At 40.6% G+C, this 20,179-nt stretch overlaps 2 protein-coding genes across 4 annotated transcripts in view; both read left to right on the top strand.

Annotated features, from left to right (window-relative positions):
• Positions 1-1,073, top strand: part of tubb6 (tubulin, beta 6 class V) — a gene marked incomplete at its 5' end in the record, with an annotated part of 7,849 nt that extends 6,776 nt beyond the window's left edge. For both annotated transcript variants that reach the window (XM_035655506.1, XM_035655497.1), the window contains 1 exon segment: positions 600-1,073. Coding sequence is in view for 1 of the 2 variants with exons in the window: in XM_035655497.1 (XP_035511390.1) it covers positions 600-672 (73 nt within the window).
• A 4,853-nt stretch (positions 1,074-5,926) lies between these two features.
• The window catches only part of dipk1c (divergent protein kinase domain 1C), a 37,779-nt gene continuing 23,526 nt past the window's right edge, over positions 5,927-20,179 (top strand). The window contains exons 1-2 of one of the 2 annotated variants that reach the window (XM_035655526.1): positions 5,927-7,021; positions 9,445-10,881. In XM_035655526.1, coding sequence (XP_035511419.1) covers positions 10,660-10,881 — 222 coding nt within the window. In that variant the 5' untranslated portion in view covers positions 5,927-7,021; positions 9,445-10,659. The remainder of the gene's footprint in view (positions 7,022-9,444; positions 10,882-20,179) is intronic. The other variant, XM_035655518.1, reaches the window with a different exon arrangement.

The following is a 20,179-nucleotide window of genomic DNA, read 5'->3' on the forward strand; positions in this document are numbered from 1 at the left end:
TTTTTTTTTTTTGCATCTCTTAAGTATTTAAGTGTTTTGCTGATGATGGAAAAACAAGATCTTTAACTCCTGCACTCAAATAGTCTAATTTTTAAGTTTATATATATAAATAAGTATTTAAAATGTGCATGTAAAACACAAGAATGTGTTAATTTAAATGCTGTCACTGTAAAAATTTCATATTACAGTAAAAAACTGTTAAACCATGACAGGAAAAGACTCTAAATAGGTTATATATAGTTTTTGTAACAGTAAAACACCAGCCATATTTATACAGCTTTTATTTGAGCAAAACCTTTATTTATACAGCAATAAAGTTTTTTGTAATATAGACCATTATTGATGGTAAAAACTTGTATTTATATATTAAAATATGGAATAAAACCAATAAATAAATAAATTGTGAAATAAAATAATTACTACAAACCATCATTGTCTGAAACAAAGTCCACAAAAAATATAATAAAATGAAAAAAAGTGTTTTTCTTCCTGCTGCCATTTTGGATTTTGACACAGATGATGAGTTTATTTTATTTTTTAATGTTGGCATGAAGTCACGTGACCAGAATACCTGAGTTTAACTGTTGTTCTTCCAACAGGAGCTGGAATGCAGAGCGGCAGCTGGACGAGCCAATCAGAGAGAACGAAGACAACTTCAGCCCAATCAATTAAAGGCAGAGGCGGATTAACACCTGGAGACACAAAGAAATTCCTCCAACATAAATGCTTCCTGTCTGATGTGTGAATTATTAATAGTCAGGATCACTGGTGTAGAATATGTCTACAGTTTAAATTTAACATCAACTCCCCAAACTGAAGTTTTTTTTTGAATAATTCTGAAAATGAGCAGTTTTTGAACCCTAAATGTGAAAAAAATGTGTTTATTAATTATTGTCAGTGTTGCTACGACACCGAGTTCAGTCAAATAAATGATGAGGGTTTAAAAAAGCACACATACAGAAAATGAAATACAGTAAAACAACCTTTTGAGACCTGCAGTGTGTTATACTTTTTATTTGGAAAAAGTTCAATTTATCTTGTTCATGTACGATTAAAGCGAACAGCATCCTGGATTGTCGCAGTACTGATGATTTTATGTGACATATTTCTCGTAGTGGAAATAGAAACTTGTTGGTCTGCAGCGGCGTCAGACTCTCTGGAAACACACAGTACGAACTCCTGAGTAAGTTCTTCTTTGTGAACCTCAGAATGATCAAAATGAACACAGTTAATGAACCTTAATTATTACGTGTAACTTCAATTCTGCTTTATTTAATAAACATAGAAAAGCACACACTTTAACCCCTGATGTTCATGGCGCCACAGCTCATCACTGCTGCTGAAGAACATGGGCTCATACTGACATCTAGTGGTCACAACTAGGAACTGCAAAAACAGAACAAGGGAGAGTCAAATTAAGGATCAAGGAAATCCTTACACAACACACGGTTGTACAACAAAATAACATTTAAGCTGGAAGTGGTAGTTGCCAGTAGTAAAATCCTGTATGTGCCAGTGTTTGTCTTATTACTGTAGGAATTCAAATAACAGGCACATTGTTGTTGTTACGGATGCCCCAAAACATCAGTCTGACCAACCAGCCATCCAAGATGAAATTCTACCATCCACTTCCTCTCTTAGTCGTTAATTATTCCCTTCATCATTTCCTTTAACTCTTTCCTCCACTTTCTTCCAGAGAACCACCCCATTTTCCTTCCCTCTTCCACTCTGCACTGTCACATTTTAAAACTAGAGTGAACTGATATCATACGAAACTAGATGACCTAATGCATCCATCGGTACCAACTGTGTCATTCTAGCATGTCGGAACAGAGGCTGAATAATACTCCGGTTAGGCTCAATTTTGGCAATGGAAAAACTGGCATGGCTATTTTCAAAGGGATTCCTTGACCTCTGACCTCAATATATCTGAATGAAAATGGGTTCTAAATTAGTATGACTGGAAAGCTGAGACACATACTTCATACCACCCCTGCATAAGTCAGTGCCCCACTTGTGCCACCCCCAGTCAAACACCCCTGCTTGCTTCCTGATATCATAATTTCCTGTAATTCTCAGGAGCAGCCACTAGAAGGAGCTGCAACACAACTCTGTGACTCCAGTGAATTTAACAGCCTGACTGAGCAACCTGGCATACATTGTGCTACCAATAACTGAACTCCCTGACTTTGTGCACTGATGCATTCAGCCAGTGTTTCAAGGGCAGCTGTGCGTGTCTGTAAATCCCTTCAATGCAAATGCATGTTTCAATGAATAATTCCATGTCCCACCTGATTCAAGCAGCATTAAAAGTTTGTTTCTTCTCTCCTGCGCAACACCTCAAACTGAACTTGAGAAAACATGAAGGTGAGAATCTCTGAGACTTTTGCTAAGCCAGCAATTTTCTGAATATGTGTTTTAGTCAATTAACGTACCTGTGAGATAAGTCCCTGCCCCAAACAGGCGACCTCAGATAATTGGCTGCGGCTAACGAGGAGGCTCTGATAAGTGGCTGACTGTAACGCGACGGCTCAGATGAGAGGATAATGTTAACGAGAACGCTGCTCTGTGATCGACTGCCAAAACGCTGCGAAGACAAGCTCGCAGAACAGCAGATGGTTTAATTGGCAATTACGGGGACAAAACGCGCCTTGCTTCGACTGCTTGAATATTCAGAGAAGCTGTCTGCTCGGGCCGCAGCTGCTGGTCGCTACTAGAAAATCTGTCAGATGTATTGATCTCCCATCATGTCTGCCTTCAACTTGTTCAAGCTAAACAAAACATACCAGATGATTTTCAACCACCGTTAAAAACAGGGTGTCGCTTACTAGAGACGAACATCGTGTATAATTTTCACATATTATCGGTAATAATTACATTGCACTCACCATTTTAATCTATGATTTGTTGGAACACAGGAACTACGGGATCTGCTTTTGGGTCCCACCAGTTGAGGAAGCATGTTCTACAACACTGGTTCACAACCTCGCGGTCTGGACCCCCACTAGGGGTCGCCGAAGCTTCATGGAGAGTTGCAAGGCTTTCTTGATTTTAAGAGGTGTCACAAAACGTAAAAAAATATACACACTAGGCTAATATGTCAACATAGGATTGTATAAAAAGTTCTTAAAAATAACAGAATTCAGAGTTCATCCAAATCTCTAGTTGTGGAATATAGTCATGGATTGCACAGCATTTTTATCCAATGTCCCACATTTTAATTGGCTCTAGTTTTCAAAAGTCAAACCACTGCAGGATGGACGCATTCTGAATCCTGGCTTTTATCCAATGATTGTGAAGAAAGCAGAGAAGGCTGTCATCATGGGACCGTCTCTGCTACGCCCAGCGGACAAAACTGTGAGTCACCGAAAAGTCACTAGCTGTGCAGATGCAGAAGCTGTGAAACTTGAGCTTCCTTTTATACTGTATTTGCTTAGCATGGGAGTGTGGGCAGTTGGCATTCAAATAAAATATATTTGTGAAGTCCTTCACATGCTAAAGGCCTCACCAGTGTGTTACTGTATGATGCTTAATCAACCAGAGGGCACAGTGATGTTACGACACAACGGGCAGAATACACGTTTAGACATTTTTCTCAGCATCTCTCAGCACTGCTAACTGACCCACACAAACATGCTTTTTGTCCCACATTTGGTTTGTTGGGATCTGGTCATCCTCTAATTGTAACAATAATTCAGCCACAGCAAAGGAAAATGTTTCAGGGCAACATTGGTTATTTCCAGGATACTTGGTTATTTCCAGGTGTTTTCATGATTGTATATACTATTCTCTAAAATTTCCAGGTTTTCCAGGTTAGTGGAATCACACTGGAGTTGTGTTTGTGTCCAACTGATGAATATATTCACTCTCTTTTAGCTCTGTTTTTGGTCTCCACCAGCCCCTGAGGGAAATATCTGTCTCTTAAGCTGCTTAATGCTCCACTATGTTCACCGGCTAGTCTCTTAACTGTGTCTGTATTCTTGTCTTTGCCCTCGCTGCTTTCTGCAGTTAGTGCGAAGATTGCAAACATTAATCCAAAAGACAGAGTGGGTGACAGAGGGAGGCCTGCTGTGGCCTGATGGGTAATGATGGCAATAACACATCCAGAGTTCAGTCTAACTCACAGACTGGAGTTTTATAGAGATTTATAGGTATTATAATGGTATAAAAGAAATACTTTCAAAGGTGTAACCAGCAAATGTTTAATATTTATCTTGATCTGAGTGTGAAGGTTCATTCCTGACCTTGGGAACCTTGAAAAATTCTAAATTTCAAGGTTCACTTGCTAGCTTTTTCCAGAGCTTTTGACCATATCCAAAGGTAATGGAACTTCCTCAGGCGTTATCATGTCAGTGGTCACCAACATTTTACCTTTAAAGGTCCAGTGTGTAACAATGAGGACGATCTATTGTCAGAAATATAATATCCATAGGTGTGTTTTCATTAGTGTATAATCACCTGAAAATAAGAATCGTTACCTTAGAATGAGACATTTTTAGAGGACAAACCAAATACTGGCTCTGGTGTTTTTTGGCTGTAATCTACACGTTTGAAAATCTACAACTTCACCAGTAGATGCCACTAAATCTTACACACTGGACCTTTAAAGAACCTACTTTTCTAGTGACATATTATCTTATTATATTCAACAATAACAGCAGAGAACAGCTGATAAACTGTACAATGAACACAAACAGTGAACACAGAGAGAGAGATTGTAATGAGTTTTTCATTTCCTGTGAATATTGATCAGAGATTAGCTATTTTTAGGGATTTATACAATTCGGTCTATATTTTGTATTTTTAACAATCACGCATACTTAATATGCTTCAAATTCATTGTTTTCTTCTCATTGTTCTATCAGCTCTTTGATTGTTTGAACTGTTTATCTATCATCTTAAATAATAATCACAATAAAAACAACAATTTCATTTAGTTTTCTTCACAGAAATGAATGAAACGTTGAGACCTAATGTATATATTCCGTTTTTCATGTGACCCCCCATGTTTTTCTGCCCTCTACTGGCCACAAAATGCTAAATACAGCTTTAATATAAACAGTAATTACCAGTCTGCTCTCTGTTCCTACTTCACACACACACACACACACATCAGTGCATTTTAAAAATAACCTCCTCAAACCCTTTTCACCCCTTCAGCGGATGCAACCCCACATCGAGCGGCCTCAGCAGTGGCTGTTTGCAGAACTTTATTGGCATTTTTACAAATAGGGCAATTACCAACATGCCCTGGGCCTCTGAGCTGTTTTTATTGGAGCGCTTGCCATGTATGGCTCAGGAGTGAGGGTTGGGGGGAGAAAGAGGGAAAAAGAGGGAGGAAGCAAAGAAGGAAAAACGGAAGAAGAAAAGGAAAGTGAGATAAATGGAAGGGGGGGACATTTTAATTTGGCGAGGTTCTGAGAAGCTGAATGTGGGGACTGAACCTTAGCAGAGATTTGCTGCTGTGGAAACAGGGTAAAAATGGGGGTAGGAGGGGGAGTAAAGAGAGAGAGAGAGAGAGGTACTGTAGGATATACGAATGGTTAATTTTTCAGTAGCCATGAAAATATATACAGCATGGGGCTGAGAGAGGTGAAGAGGAGAGGAAGAGAGGGGAGGTCTCTCCAGTTTGCACGACGGAGGGACTCCAGGTGGACGCGCCTCCTTGCTCCTGAAAACAGCACCACACACACACTACACCAAACACACACCTACACACACACAACACGACACACACATACACAACACACACACAACCTACCACGCACACACACACTCGTAGGGAAAGAAAGAGAAAGAAAACAGCTGGAAGTGCTCAGCAGACTGAGAGGGAACAGGGAAGAGGAATGGCTGAACTAACAAGCCTGAGCGAACTACACACACACCAACACACCAGCCCAAGCAGCTAAGGCACTCAGCTGAGAGAGAGAGAGGAGGAAAGGAGAGAGGCAGCAGCAGTGTGAGGAGAGACCAGAGCAGCCGTAACAGCAGCCGTCTGCAGGAGCCGCCAGGAGCTGCCTGACAGTCCAGGATCAGGGTTTAAAGGACAGTATGACAGCCGGATCGTCTCCTGCTGGAAAAGTGTCACAGTTTATCTCCCAGAGCATCTTTATGGACTAAGACCTGCTCCTCCAGCAGCTCTCTGTGCCAGAATTCAGACTTCTTGATCAAACCAGACATCTGAAGAGCCTGCAGACCGTTTTATGATTTATTTCTCACAGAGGGAGAAGTTTAATGATCTGGACTTTGCACATCTCATCTTCAGTTAATTTAATGTCTCCTGATTTTTGGATTTTTGGAGGAAGAGAAGTTTAGTAATCTGGATTAATCTGGATACAATCCTGTGAATTATTCCAGGAGCTGTAGTAGATAGTTTTTTATAGTCTGCTGCTTTCTTTGAGATTTGAGCTTTTAAATGATTTCAGTTGTTACAAACCAGAGTTAATCCTGATCATCACTTTAAAGTCAGCAGTTTTATGATGGGAAAGAGAAGTTATCTGGACTGTGCCAATGACCTGGACACCTGCTGACTCTCCTTCAGTTTATATGAGGAGCTGTTGAAGAGTTAAATAACAGAATCTGGGGTTTTAATCAAGGAAAAGGAAGTGGTTTTCAAGGACAATCAACGACGGATTACAAACAGTTTTATAATTTATTCTGGACAATTAAAGAAGCAATTTAATCCTGGTTAATTCCTGGTTTTCACTGGTGATCACTTCAAACGCCAACCAGACGACTGAAGGATCCACAAGCAGTTTGTGAACAGATCACTGGAAACCCTGTAGGCGACTGGATTGCAGAGCGTCTTCTGCTTTTAACTTCAATAGTTATTTAACCCTTTGGATCTCCAGCATCCTGTGAGACTTCTGCTCACAAAGCTGCCTGCTGAACACCACGGCTCCAACAGCCGGAGGACTTCAACTGTCTGCTGTCAATTTGCTGACACCGAAAGAGGTAATTTGCAAGAATTGGCTCCTGAGAAGGTGCACAAACCGGCTCCAGGAGCCACTTATAGGACTCGGTGAGTGAAACAAAATGCCTGGTGGTTTTCCTCAGTAGGAGGAGATCTGGAGGGTTATTTGGGGATTGCGGAGTTTGGCACCTGTTGCATCTGAACGACCAGCTGCAGCTACTGTTTGAATCTAACCCTGGAGATGTTCTGCATAAAAGTCATTTTATAATCATTTGCATTATTTGGATTTTTGCTAATTTTTGTGTTTGTTCTGTCAATCAATGAGCCGATACCTGACAGCTGGTGTTAAAGCTGTACTCGATTCAGAGTCTTGTCAGTCGAATCGGATTTGGCTGTTCAAATTAGTTAGATTCGACTATAAAGCTAAATATCAGCAGTTCCTGCGGTGGAAACGCAGCTACAACACGGTCATGACTCAGCCCACCTCACCTTTTAATACCTTTCTTCATCACCAGTCACAGAGGACGGCAGTAAAGGAGGCTGGACCACTGGTTTGTCTGGCAGTCCAGTGCCTGACATAGTCACCAGTACTGATTACCGGTATCTTTTTTTTTTGTCTATAAGTAACCTTACTTCTTCTTGAGTACCTGGGTATATCAGTATCACGGTGTATTTGATAAAAATGAAATCGCTGCCTAGAATAACAATATATTGTATAATGTGTGCTGGAGAGGAGAGAACTCTGTAATTACCACAGTCCACAGAGATATATGTTTGTTCTTTGGATCTTATAGTGTCAATTTAACGACCATCATAATTACAGTGGAATAATTAAGCAGTATTGTATAAATAAAAACACACATTTACTGTTTGAATTCAAATTCAAAATGATGCAAACACAAAGATGAAAAAAAGGTCTATGTAATTTTACTAAATATTTTTTGTAACATTAAGAAAACCTGAATATGAATCCTGAAAATGTCCCTTTTTAAATAAATACATAAAAAAAGAATTAGCTGCCCGTTGCCAAAAGCTTGTAAAAATGCCATCATTGATGAAAGGATATGTGGTCCAGAGTGAATGTCCCCGGTAGCTGTAACGTCTCCTCGTTGAGCAGCTAGCTGACCTGTTAGCTTAGTTATGTTTGTGTTATGGAATGAAAAAACAATTAGCAAGTACTTTCTGGGAACACGGTGCATAGATCAAACCTGAGAGATCATATAAATAGTGGCTAGTATGTGGTTTTATCTCCTGGGATCAGTTCGAGAACAGCTGCAGCAGCTGTCGCCTCTCCGCCACCCACGTTCCCATCAACAAACTCTCTCATTTAAAGAAGCAGCCGATGACCGACCCTTTCCTGGTCTTCTTTAGTTTAAGATCTGAAGAGCCCAATTTCGTCATCTGGATCTCTGCGGAGTGTCTGTGCGACAGATGACAGTGGTGAGATCTGCTGACTTCTGCTGAGTCTCTCTGTGTTTTCCAGTGTGGTAGAGCCACAACCACATCAGGAAATCGTAATACGGGCTAAATAACTGGATTGCAGAGATTTTGGATGTGTCAGCAAAAAGATTTATAGCTGCGGGATAGAAAACAGAGAGTGAGCAACCCGGCCTCCTAGAAATTAAGTTTGTGTATTATTAGATTGTTTTTGCCTGGATTATGTTCAGATACGTTTTTTTCAAACACTTCATCTATGGAACGTGGTGGAGTCGTAAGGAGGCAGTTGGGTTTGATGGCGGTTAATAAAAAATCGTAAGTCTCAAGTCACTGCGGATTTTTTAATAAAGACACTAAAGGACAAAAAATGAAATACTCTGTCAGAGTCAGTTTATGTTAATGAACATTTTCTTGTTTATGTTCATAGAAAACATCCTTCGGTCGGCATCACGTTTCCCTGAAAACGTATTTGCTGTTATATATGAATGTAATTTCTAGGAGAGGGCTGGACTGAAAGACCTCAGATGACTGAAACATCTCTCCACTGGCCTGACAGTAACTTCAAGCTTGTTTGAGAGTTCTGGTGTCTCTCTTTAGATATTTCAAAAAGTAAAACCAGCTGAGTGACTGACAAGCTTTCCTTTTAAAAGTCTACAAGCTTAAATCCCACTTTGAGAAACCCTCGACTGACCCTGCAAATGGAAGAGATAATTATCTTTTTAAACAAGAACATCAGAGGGGAAATCAAACAGCTTTCAGAGCTGCTCTCCTCTCCTGAACCCTTCAAGATCTTTGGGAGAAAAGCTTTATTAGTTTGGTTGTTTTTGTGCAAGCTATCTGACAGAAGTTCTGCAGCGGAAATAATTCCAACGTTGCAAAAATCAATAAGAGTTCAAAACACTGGCGGTTTGGTTGACATTGAAAGGGTGAAAAGTTTATAAAACTTTGATGACCAACGTTTCTCTGAATGTTGTTGAAATTGCTGATCTTCTTTAGAGTAAAATCATTGATTGACAAGAGTTTTTTTCTTTTAGAGCAAAAGGCAAAATTCTGAGTAAAGATCTGAAGCACTGACTCTTTTTCTCTTGTCACAGATCTCCTTGTTCAAACATCAAGGATGTCTTTTTCCACTGTTCAGGACTTTTTCATACATCAGAGTGGTTTTCTTCTGACACCAACAAAGATTTTTTCTCTATTCTGAAATAATTTTTCTTGTTAGACGCTTATAAACAGCATTTTCCAGCATTGCAGAGCTCCCGCTGAAGGATATTTCCATTTTTCTTTTTCCAATACAAAGACTTTTTCCCCTGTTGGATATGTTGAAAATGGCTCTCTGTTAATGATTTTCAGGGACATTTGCGTCTGAGCTCGGCGGCGTGACGACTGCAGAAACTACAGCCGCCACTCAGAGGTGATGTGAGGACAGCATCGCAGGGGAGTCTGCTGCGAGTGTGTGTGCATGCTGGAGAGAGAGAGTGTGTGTGTGAAGCTGGAGGCATCTGGTTGTGTATTTGAGTGTGTGTACTCAGATGCCTCACTGCACTGCTGACGGGCCCAGACACCCACATCACACGGGGCGACTTGGACACTTCTGAGTTATTTCCTGTTGCTCAACATTCGTTGACTCGCTGTGCGTAAAATAAATCAACCAGTCGGGTATAAAAAAGGCAAAACTCCAGCATGAACAAACAAAATTTCCAAATATTTCTTGCGGAGAAGCTGTGGAGCCAAGCTGGAGGGCGAACAAGTCGACTCGGTCTGGAACGTGTTGCTCTGATTGGATGATTATGGACCTCTCTTCTCTTTGGCTGTTTTCATTTTTCGGAACTATTTGGGCTTTTTTTCCGGGGACACAGCAGGACTCCGGTCCTTTCACTGAGTTTTCATTGAGACCAGGCAAGCTGAGGAGAAACAGGCCTTTGATGGTATGGGTATTTTTCATGATTGAAAGTCTTGGATCTTGGATTACAGCTGTGACCCCCACTGGTTGCACAGCTTCATGGGAGCTATGAAGGCACTAATGCCTCCTAACTGGTGTAGCAAGACATGCTGACGATACAATTCATTATTCATCAAATTCATCAAGTTTACTTCATGCAACATGGGAATTGATAGATTGATCTATTAAGAGTCTCATTTAATGAGCTCATAAGTATTTATTCCCCTTTCTGTTTTACTATTTGCAAAATATAAATAAACGTTTGTGAATCAGGAGCTCTGTAGCTTCTGTCATTAGTTGGACCACCTTTTAGCAGATTATTCTGTAACCCGTCAGGACACTTTTGTGCAGACAGCGACCACCCGCGGCCATGCTCCCTGGAGGACTGGTGTCAGGTGGAGGTGGTCGCAGTGGCGGGCTGTGCCTGCTCCGGTGGCTTGGCCTCAGACTGTGGTCCCGTCGGGGGACCCTGGTGTTCGCTTTACTCTGGTTCGGCTCCTGGTTGTTCCTGAATGGCCTAGTTCTGGTCCACAGGAGCATCCTGTCTGACTACTGCACCGACGACAAGAGCAAGCGGATCCTGCAGAGACTGGTGAGTCAGACAATCATCGATTATTAGGCGCACTTTAGCTTCTAGTTTTTCATCCTTGATTGTGCTGTAACGGTGTAACACACATACATTAACACACCTTTACAGATACAGGAAAATACTGTTTGGAAACAAAAGTATAAATCTCACTTTTTTGTTTTATGGTGTGGCTTCTTCACATCATTGTGGTGTAACAAATCATAATGGGCTCATTGCTGCCCCCTGAGGTCAGACGGCAGACAACGACCACTGGGGTTGGTGTTGGGTTTACTACTTAACTACTCTCTTCCTGCTGGTTTGATGCCTGTGGATGTGAGAGGAACAGAGTGTTCCTCCGCACACGGCTTTATGTCGTCATGTCTGTGACGTGGTTTGGCTCCATTATCCGTGCGTCTTCAAATCCCACGAGAGCGCTTCAGAAGCGTGTTGCCTGCCTGTGTTTGGGTTCCTCTGCTTAAAATCTCCTCTCACTGATTGAGATGAATTTTGGTCTCATGCTACAATGTTGATGTATTGTGAAATCCGATCTGGAGTCTGCACACTGAATTTATTTTAAAAATTGACCGAGAATATGCTGTTTCTGTCTGACTTCCTGCCAACGTGATCTGCTCAAAAATAGACCAGCTGATTAATCTCTGTGGAGACTTCTGGGACGTACGTACATTGTCTAGAACGGGCACAACGAGTGCCATTGGAATGCGTCTGGTGGAATTTGGGGTTATGAAACAGGGAAAGGGAGACTTCATAGTTCATGGTTGTTGCTTTGAAAAAGAGAGAGCAATGATAGGAACTCGACATCTGCTTGTATAAAGTTTTTAATTAAGATTTCAACCAGATACACCAAGAATTTAGATAAAAACATTTGAAGGAATAAAAGACTGTATACTGTGAAGTATGTTTTAAGAAAGGACTTTTTTAAAGATCTCTGACTCAGGTGACCTGCTGTTATCAGGCTGGTTGTTCCAGAGCCTCAGCACCCAAAATAAGACTTTTCTCTGTAAATTTGCAGCGATGTTGAAAATGAAACACCACCAGTGGCTGCCTGTGAATCTAAAGATGAATGATGATTTGGAAAATTGTCTTCAAGGCTGTCCTGTAACAGCACTCTGTTTTCTTCTGCTGTCCATCGTGTCTTCAGCTTTAAAGACGTTCTTGAGAATATTTATTGTCTGGAGGACAAACTGCGGCTCTCGACGACTGTTTCTGCCGTCATTAGTCAAACGCTTACAGTAAACAGGCAGTCGGGTGGAGATAGACGGCCAGAGGTCAATAGCTCCTAATGGTCTGCTGCCTTATCCACTGCAGCATCTACTGGTGCACTGTGGGTAAACACTGATAACAAGAGAATGTTTTTCTTTGTCTTAGAGCTCATAGCCTCCACTCAGCCACTTTCTGCACTTAAAAGAAACCCCTACTTCGGATTTATCTTTTCTCTTTTTCATCTCTCTTTTTATTCCTCCATTTCTCAATTTTTCCTCTTTGTATACATCATTCTGTCGTCTGACTTTTATTTTCTATCCCCTTCAATCTTCTCCTGGCCCGACATTATCCCTCCTTTATTTTCTTTCTGTTTTTATCTCCGCTATTACCTTTCCCCCTCCAACCCTAACCCCCAGTTCTCTCATCCAACTTATCATATTTTCCTTCTCCAGCTCTTTCCTTCCTCACTCTTCATTTCCCCCTCATTTAATAATTAGTTCACAACCATAATAATATTGCAATGGAGGATCAGTACAGTTTTTCTTTTTTGTCCAGTCAGAAGTTACATTTTCAAAACAGTTCAGAAACTCAAACACACAGAAAAACAATAAAAACATGCAACAAAAGCAAATATGTCTAGGAAATAATAATAATAAATATAAAATAATTTACTTTAAATTCTAATGAAAAGCAATCGATATATTTATATTCTATGAAAGCCTATCAATATGTTGAAAAGTATGTTTGAGAAGTTTCTAATAGAGTCAGATCTGTTACCCTAAGGTTATAAACTTTAGGATTTATTGTTTTTCAGGAGATTGAAAACTCTAAAACATCATTAAGAATTCCTGAAAATACCTAAAAAATGACTTTTCTGTCAAGGTTGGGCCAGATACTGGAGGATACATGAATCATAGCTTAAGACTTATGTTATAAAACACTTGATGGGGACTTTTGTGTTCTTACCCCCTGAACAAACAACATCATGGGCACAATTCAATGTCGTGATGAAACATGGCAACATGATGTTGTTTGTGGTTAGAGTAACCACTTAATAATCAAACTCTCTCAGAGATTCACAAAGAAATCAATTTTCCATAACACAGACCGTGATGTCACCCTCCCTGATATTAAACCTCTTAGAGATCCAAAGTGGAAACTGATGAAATCCCAAATAAACAGTGAGGTCCAGAATCAACAAACAGTGCCTGTTTGCTGAACTGACGCTGCACTGTTGCTCCATCCATCACATTGTTTGAAATGTTCTCCTCTTTTCAGCTCTTGGAGGTTGAGAGTCTCCAGTAACATGTTGACTGAGATCAACATTATGTTTTGTGTTTCCAGGAGCTAATCTGGCTCTTGAGACAGTGGTAATGTGGGACAGATGCAGTCCTGCTGCATGGGGGACAGTTCAGCCTCACGAACAACCCCTCGCACCGCGCTCACTGACTGACAGCTGATCCCGCTGCGCCTGTTTCTGAGTTTCAGGCTTGTCGTAACCGCTTCAGGTGTTAGTCTGTCAGTCCTCTGCTTCCTTTCTTTTCTGTGCTCTAGGCTCATCCCTGCATTCTCAGACCTTTCAACTTGCCTTTGAAGCAGCAGATTAAGCAGAGAGTGTGTTGAAACTCTGTTTCAGCTGAGTATTTGAGGTTGTTTGGTACATAAATGCCGAGCGGTTGAGTGAAAGGTTTAGCTCCATGTTTGCGTTTACGTAGTAATAAATCATATGAAAAAGGGAGACAGGTATGAGGTGAGGTGAGGACACTTCAGATACATTAAAACATTTCTTTCCGAATGAAACACTGAATATTAAGTAATTGTAAAGTCAAGTAGAGAATGAACAGGTTTTGAGGTCATGACATGAAATAAATGAGCAGGTAAACTTTTTAACAGCGAGCCAGATTGGTTTTATGAGACGTCGTTAAGGATAATCTGCTTCATTGGGACTTCTGCGTGCTTATTGTTGACCAGTGTCTCTAACTGGAACAATATGTTGAACTAACTGATGCTCAGCAAGTTTCCTGGCTGCTGAGTAGAAATCTGCAGTTTGGAATAAATTCTTTAGTAATATGTTGAAGTGTAAATTTTGTTTGTTAAATTATGTCCTTTCTTTACTTTTGTACCATTATTTAAAAAGGTTTCAGAATACGTCATATCCCTCCAACTCACTCTGTTTTAGGGGGACTCTCAGTATGGACATTTATATGTCCACTGTGTGTAGGACTGTGATGTCGTGGGATAAAGATAAAAATACACTCTTGGGAAACTCTAAGCTCATTCATCTCAGAGACATTAACTCTGGTGCTGAAAGCCGCTCCGCATGAGATTCCAGGATGGAAACAAACCTCTTATTTTAGGGCGCAGCAGAGAAAATCACCTCTTCCACGCTGACAGACATTTGTCTTATTGCCTGAATCAAACTCCGCTGTCTGGTTTGGTGATTGGTGGCCAGTTCCTGTTGACAGCAAATGTTCACTGATGTCAGCTCAAGTTTCCTGTCTATATTTTTCATAAAGAACTGAGTTTCTACTGTGATGTTGAAGATAAAACAATAATTATTAGTTTTATCACAAACACACCTTTATTTCCTGAATATTACTCTTCCATCCTGACGCAGAATAAACAACAAGAAGGTTTTTCTTTATTGGGAAACACATGAAAGAGGAGCAGTATTCCCGCTGCTATCCCCCTTTCTGCCCTGATGTCAATATTACAACATCAAACAGAGTTATAATGTAAAATTCCCTATCATGTCTATCTGTATCTGTTATTTATGGCAGGTTTCTGAGAGAAAGATATTGATAAAAAGAGACATTTAAAATAATAAAGTATTATATTGTGTTGTGAGCAGGAGCTCCTGCGACCCAAAGCTCTGGTGTGGTGCATGATGTGGTGCTCTGAGCAGTGCAGCTAAGCTAACTGGCTAACAGCAGCTACACGTTGCAGCAGTTACTTTATTGTCCATCAGGAAACCTTATAGTTTGCAGTAATTTCTCTTTTATTAACGCCAACCCCTCTTTAAGTCAGCATAGAAGGAAAATACATAACCTGACTGCACCAAATAGTTTGTCACACAGAACCAGTGGGGGAAATTGCGAAAATGCCAGAAGGGCCACCCAACTATCGACCACTTGGGCTGCCCAGAATGGGTCATCCAGAGAGGAAGGTCCTCTTCAGCCCCCATCCTCCCTCTCCACATCATCAGACGGTCCATTGACAGTCGAGGTTTTGCAGATGAAGACAGAAGATAATGGTGGAGCAGTCTGAGTCAAAAAGAGTCGGCTGCCCTTCGCTTAAGTGATTTTCCTGCTGGTTATGTCAGGGTACTGCAGTTTGGGATGCTCCCCAGCCCGGCATTAGCATTATGGACAATGTGATAGGAATGATGAATTGCCAGACACAGACGCACTGCTCTATAAATAGTTTGTCGAATTAGACAGAAGTTACCATGGTTATTCCTGACTAAACCCTCATTTGTGCTAGCGTTATATAAGGGGAAATCACTGATTATGAGGCAGGTGCCGTCAATCAATAGAGAACCTGCATAAGGAAGGTTTTTTTATGCATACACAACACACTGTCAGCTCAAGTATCAATCTAAGATTTTTTTTTAAATGAGGCACCAAAGCTTCAGTCGAATATTGTGGTCGAACAGCATGTACGTTTGTAATTCACTGTATTCATCAGAGCATTTCCTGCATTGTAATTGTTAAAGCTCAGTCACTTCCCTTTACAGTCTCCATATTTCTGAGTCTGCAGACCCTCTGTGCAGCTCTGCACACATGGTTTCTGTTAAAGCAGAAATCTGTATGTTTCTGGTGATCCTGTGACTATTTATGGTCTAATGGCTGATCTGTTTTCATGGTCTAACTCTGTCCCTACGTGTCTCTGGCATTCCTCTGCCTATTTATGGCCTGATGCTACATTTTTTATAGCCTACCTCTGTTTTTCTGGTTTGTTCCTTGAGAGCAGAAGGTTATCTATAGCCTTACTCTGACTCTGTGAGCCTCTATATTTCCTCTCACTTGGTACATTTATGGTGTTGAAATACAAACCTAAACTCTGTCCTGTCTGCATGTGACTCTACCGTTGTTTCCTGAAGAAGAAAGTAAGTTGCCAGAAATAATTCATTTCTTTTACAGAATTAATTTGGAGTTATGGTCGTGATGCTAAAAAAACATGTATCCACTGCTTCTTTCACAATGTAAATGTATGGGGAAAAGTCTTTTTTGAAGTTTGACACTCAAAACAAACACGCTGACGGCGGTGGTGTGAGGTGCTCCAACAGTGTGATGGTCTCTCTGTCCCCTCTGGCAGGAAGACTTCAGTCCTGTCTCTGAGGAATGACACAAACACACCGTTTACATGCTGCAGGCTGACAGAGCGCAACACTGCCGACGGCTAAAAGAACCTCCCTGGTGATACTTTCAGTGTTGAAGACAAAGCTTACACAGTGTTTCATGTTCGGTCTGAGTTTCATGACCCTCAGTTCGTCTTTTCTTTCTTTTTTAAACAAATCCTTAATTTTTACATTTATTTTTTGGTCTAAAGTTTTGGAATTTTGTGCTAGTACTTTGGTCAAGTGTCTAACAGTACAACTTTGAAATATTTAGATAACTATAATGGTAGTCAGGAAAAAAAACGCTATATCTACAGCCCATTTCTTATTACATCTTTGGGCACACAGGACTATATTGTTTCTCTGACAGTGGTAGAAAATGCCCTGAATAATCAGTAGATGGAGGGTTTGTATTATTTTCAGTACACACATGAGACAAGCTGCTGTTTATATGTTCCATATAAATAAATTATTATTATTATTATATTATATTAGTCAGACAGCTGGTGAAAACATCTGCTTAAGGGGCCGTTCTACATTAGTTTCAATGGGTTTAAATAAAAACTAATAGAGGAAATGTGTTCGTTTGCTTCTATTAAACCTCAGATCTTACTTATTTGAGATAACTTCTACCTCTCGAATACACAGAAGTACCTCACACAGTGAGTCCAGAGAACAGTTCCAGCAAAGGAGGTTAATCAGAGTAAATCAGAAGTAAAACGAGTCAAAACATAACTTGACTGCGCCAGTTGGAAACTGTTATATAAATACAGGTGATTGGATGAACCATCTTTCTATCACAGGCAAACTTCAACTACTCAGATTCAGCGATAAAAAAAACAGATTAAAACAAATATCAAAGAGCTACTGGCTGCTACTGTTCTGGTTTTAAGTTTTGTTCCTGTTTTATTTTGTAGTTTACCCCTCTTGTGACTTGTTATACTTCACTTCCTGTCTTTGTGTGTTTCCCCCCAATTTTGAGTGTTTGCCCCACCTTGATTGTGTTCACCTGTGTCTCATTAGTCCCCTCACTAGAGTATATATTGTCTTTGTACCTTGTGTAAAGCGTTGTGTTGAACTCAACCTTACCTGTTCATGGACTTTGGCTCTGTAGTTGGAACAACGACATCTACATGTGCCGTGGTTGCCATAGAAAACCTGTGGTTGTGAAACATGGTCTTGTGGCTGCCTCCAACAAAAAACCTTCCTTTCCATCAGCAGATCAGACAGCAGGAATTGAGAGCAGAAGCATGAAAAGAAAGAACTAAAAGCGGCTTTGAAACACGACTGTAAGTTTGGTGGCTGATGGATGGAGTAGATCCTCCGTCTGTGACTCTGACAGATTTACGGTGTCTGATTTTTAAATGTTCGAGCCCGGAGGTTCTCTGTCTGTGGCAGATGTTGAAGTCAGCAGCTGCTGCTAAATCAATCAGAGCTATGAGATAAATACAGAAAGCCGACGGGAGGAAGAAGCTCAGGTAAACCCTGGATCTGTTCTCTGTTCAGGTGATTCACAGCAGCTAAACTCCCCACAGACCACAGACAGAAATTAATGAATGCATGATGAATGACTCCGACAGCGGCACAGAATCATTGTATCGATTGAAAGGAGGGATGGAGAACGAATGTATGTAAGTTACTCTTTCAGAAGAAAATAAAATAAGAAAAAGAAAATAAAAAGAAAAGAAAATAATAATATTATAGGCAGGAGTTCAGTCAACCCTACAACACAACTCTGAGTGTCCGCATTGGAAACTCAGAGTCCGATGCAGCTTTCAGTCACTAGAAGCACATTCACGCTGTGTGGTACTTGTGTTGTAACGTTAGCTAAGCTAGCAGCTCAGAGAGGTAAACTCTCCGGTGTCTGTGGCTACGGCTACAGCTAAGGCCACAGTCTATGGAGTCGAGATGTTGGTTTTATAGAAGCTGGAGTGAAAGCCACCAGATCAGCCAATAGCAAAATTAGATTGTAATAGCCGGTTTCAACCAGTAGAGGGTGGTTGTTGTGCATTTATAGCAAAATATGTAGAATTCAAATACTTAAAATGTCCAGAATTGGACCTGAATTATTCAACAACACGAGTAAATACCCAGATACCGAGGTATTCAGCTGGGGTTTAGTTACAAAACAACAAACAACAGCAACATTACACTCCTGTTTATTCCTGTATTCATGGTGCTCAAACCTAATGAATAATTGTCCGAAGTTGACCCTTCCTACGCCCCTTTTTGGAACCTCAGTCAGCTAATGTTGGCAAAACGCTAGCTAATCTACATCAATACAAGAAACTAGATGGGACACAAGTGTTGGCAGCTCTTCTCTCTCTCTCTCCTGCAGCCAAATCCTTTAATGTTTCTCTTCATAAATCAGTGAAATGAAATCCAAAACCGATTTGTTATTCAGAAAATAACTGCTCATCAGTCCGCTCACATATCTGCCGCACTAAATCCTTTCTTCATAATCACAATGGCTTCAGAAATTGATGAACACACACACAAACCTGAACAAAGTTTCTTGGCAAACAATCAGGCGGTTTGAGGTTGAGGAGTTTTTTTTTGGACGGTTGCTCGGGGCAACTGGCTGACGGACAGGTCAGTAATGGGGTTTCGGTACCCACAATGCTCTGCAGTGTGGCATCAGGCCTGCCAATACCAAAGTCACACACACACACAGACATAATAACAGGAAGATTTCTTTATTTTTTCTGTATGACGTCTCCTTATTACGATAATGCAGCTTTGACTGACCTGAATGTAGACTTCATGTGATGGATGACTACAGTCTCTATACTGACATCATTCACTGTTTTCATATTATAACACTGAATCATTCATTTGACCTCTGCTTACTTTTATCTATCACATTTTACTCGTCACTAATCACGGATATACACGTTTACTTACGTTCATGAACGTGACTACGTAGCAGGCTGATGTTGAAACAAAAACATTACAGGAAACGCAAAACTTAGTTTAAGTGTTTTAATCGGAAATCTAGTTGTATTTTGATGAGTGAAAATCTACGTATTCTCTGGTGCGGCAAAATGGCTCAACAGCGCCCCCTTAACGCAGCCCCTGAGGCACGTTTCACAGATATGCATAAATATCAGTGCGAATATGTATCATGACCAGATGAACAAAAAGGCCTCTTCCAATACCCCAAATCCAACAGGAAGTCGGCCATTTTGAATTTATTGGCCTTTTTGTATTTTAACAAACTCCTCTTAGGACTGATTGATTGATCAGATCGACTTCAAATGTGATCAGTCTATTTAAAGACCATTATGATTAAAAGTTCTGCTATTTGAGACTGTGCGTCCAATAGCGTTTCAAGGTATCACTGTGAAACAGGAAGTTGTCATAACGTCAGTGTACTTTGTCCAATCGCGACCAAATTAACGTTCGATAAGCGCCCCACCCTGAACATGTCTACACCCGATGCACGCAGACTTTGAGGGCCAGATCATCGTTTTAGTATTAGCTGTCTACTTGTGATCTGATGTTAATACCAGGTGTAAACAGACTGTACAGGTGTTATGTTGTCTCCTATTTCATATACAATCTGCACCCAGGGTGACATTACAGGAGAAAGGGTAACACACACACACACTTTACCTGAGCTGATTTATACTGCGTCCAGACAAATTTATCACGGCCACATTTCATACATTTAATTAGAGCAGCATCGATCACTGTCTGCTCGTGTAATATCTGCACTTCACTGTGTACTTCAGAGGCTCCATCCGTCTTACGTGACGTGTG

This window comes from Morone saxatilis, unplaced genomic scaffold (genome assembly GCF_004916995.1).
Source record: "Morone saxatilis isolate NCDOM2014 unplaced genomic scaffold, NCSU_SB_2.0 Contig0, whole genome shotgun sequence".
Classification (NCBI taxonomy): domain Eukaryota; kingdom Metazoa; phylum Chordata; class Actinopteri; family Moronidae; genus Morone; species Morone saxatilis.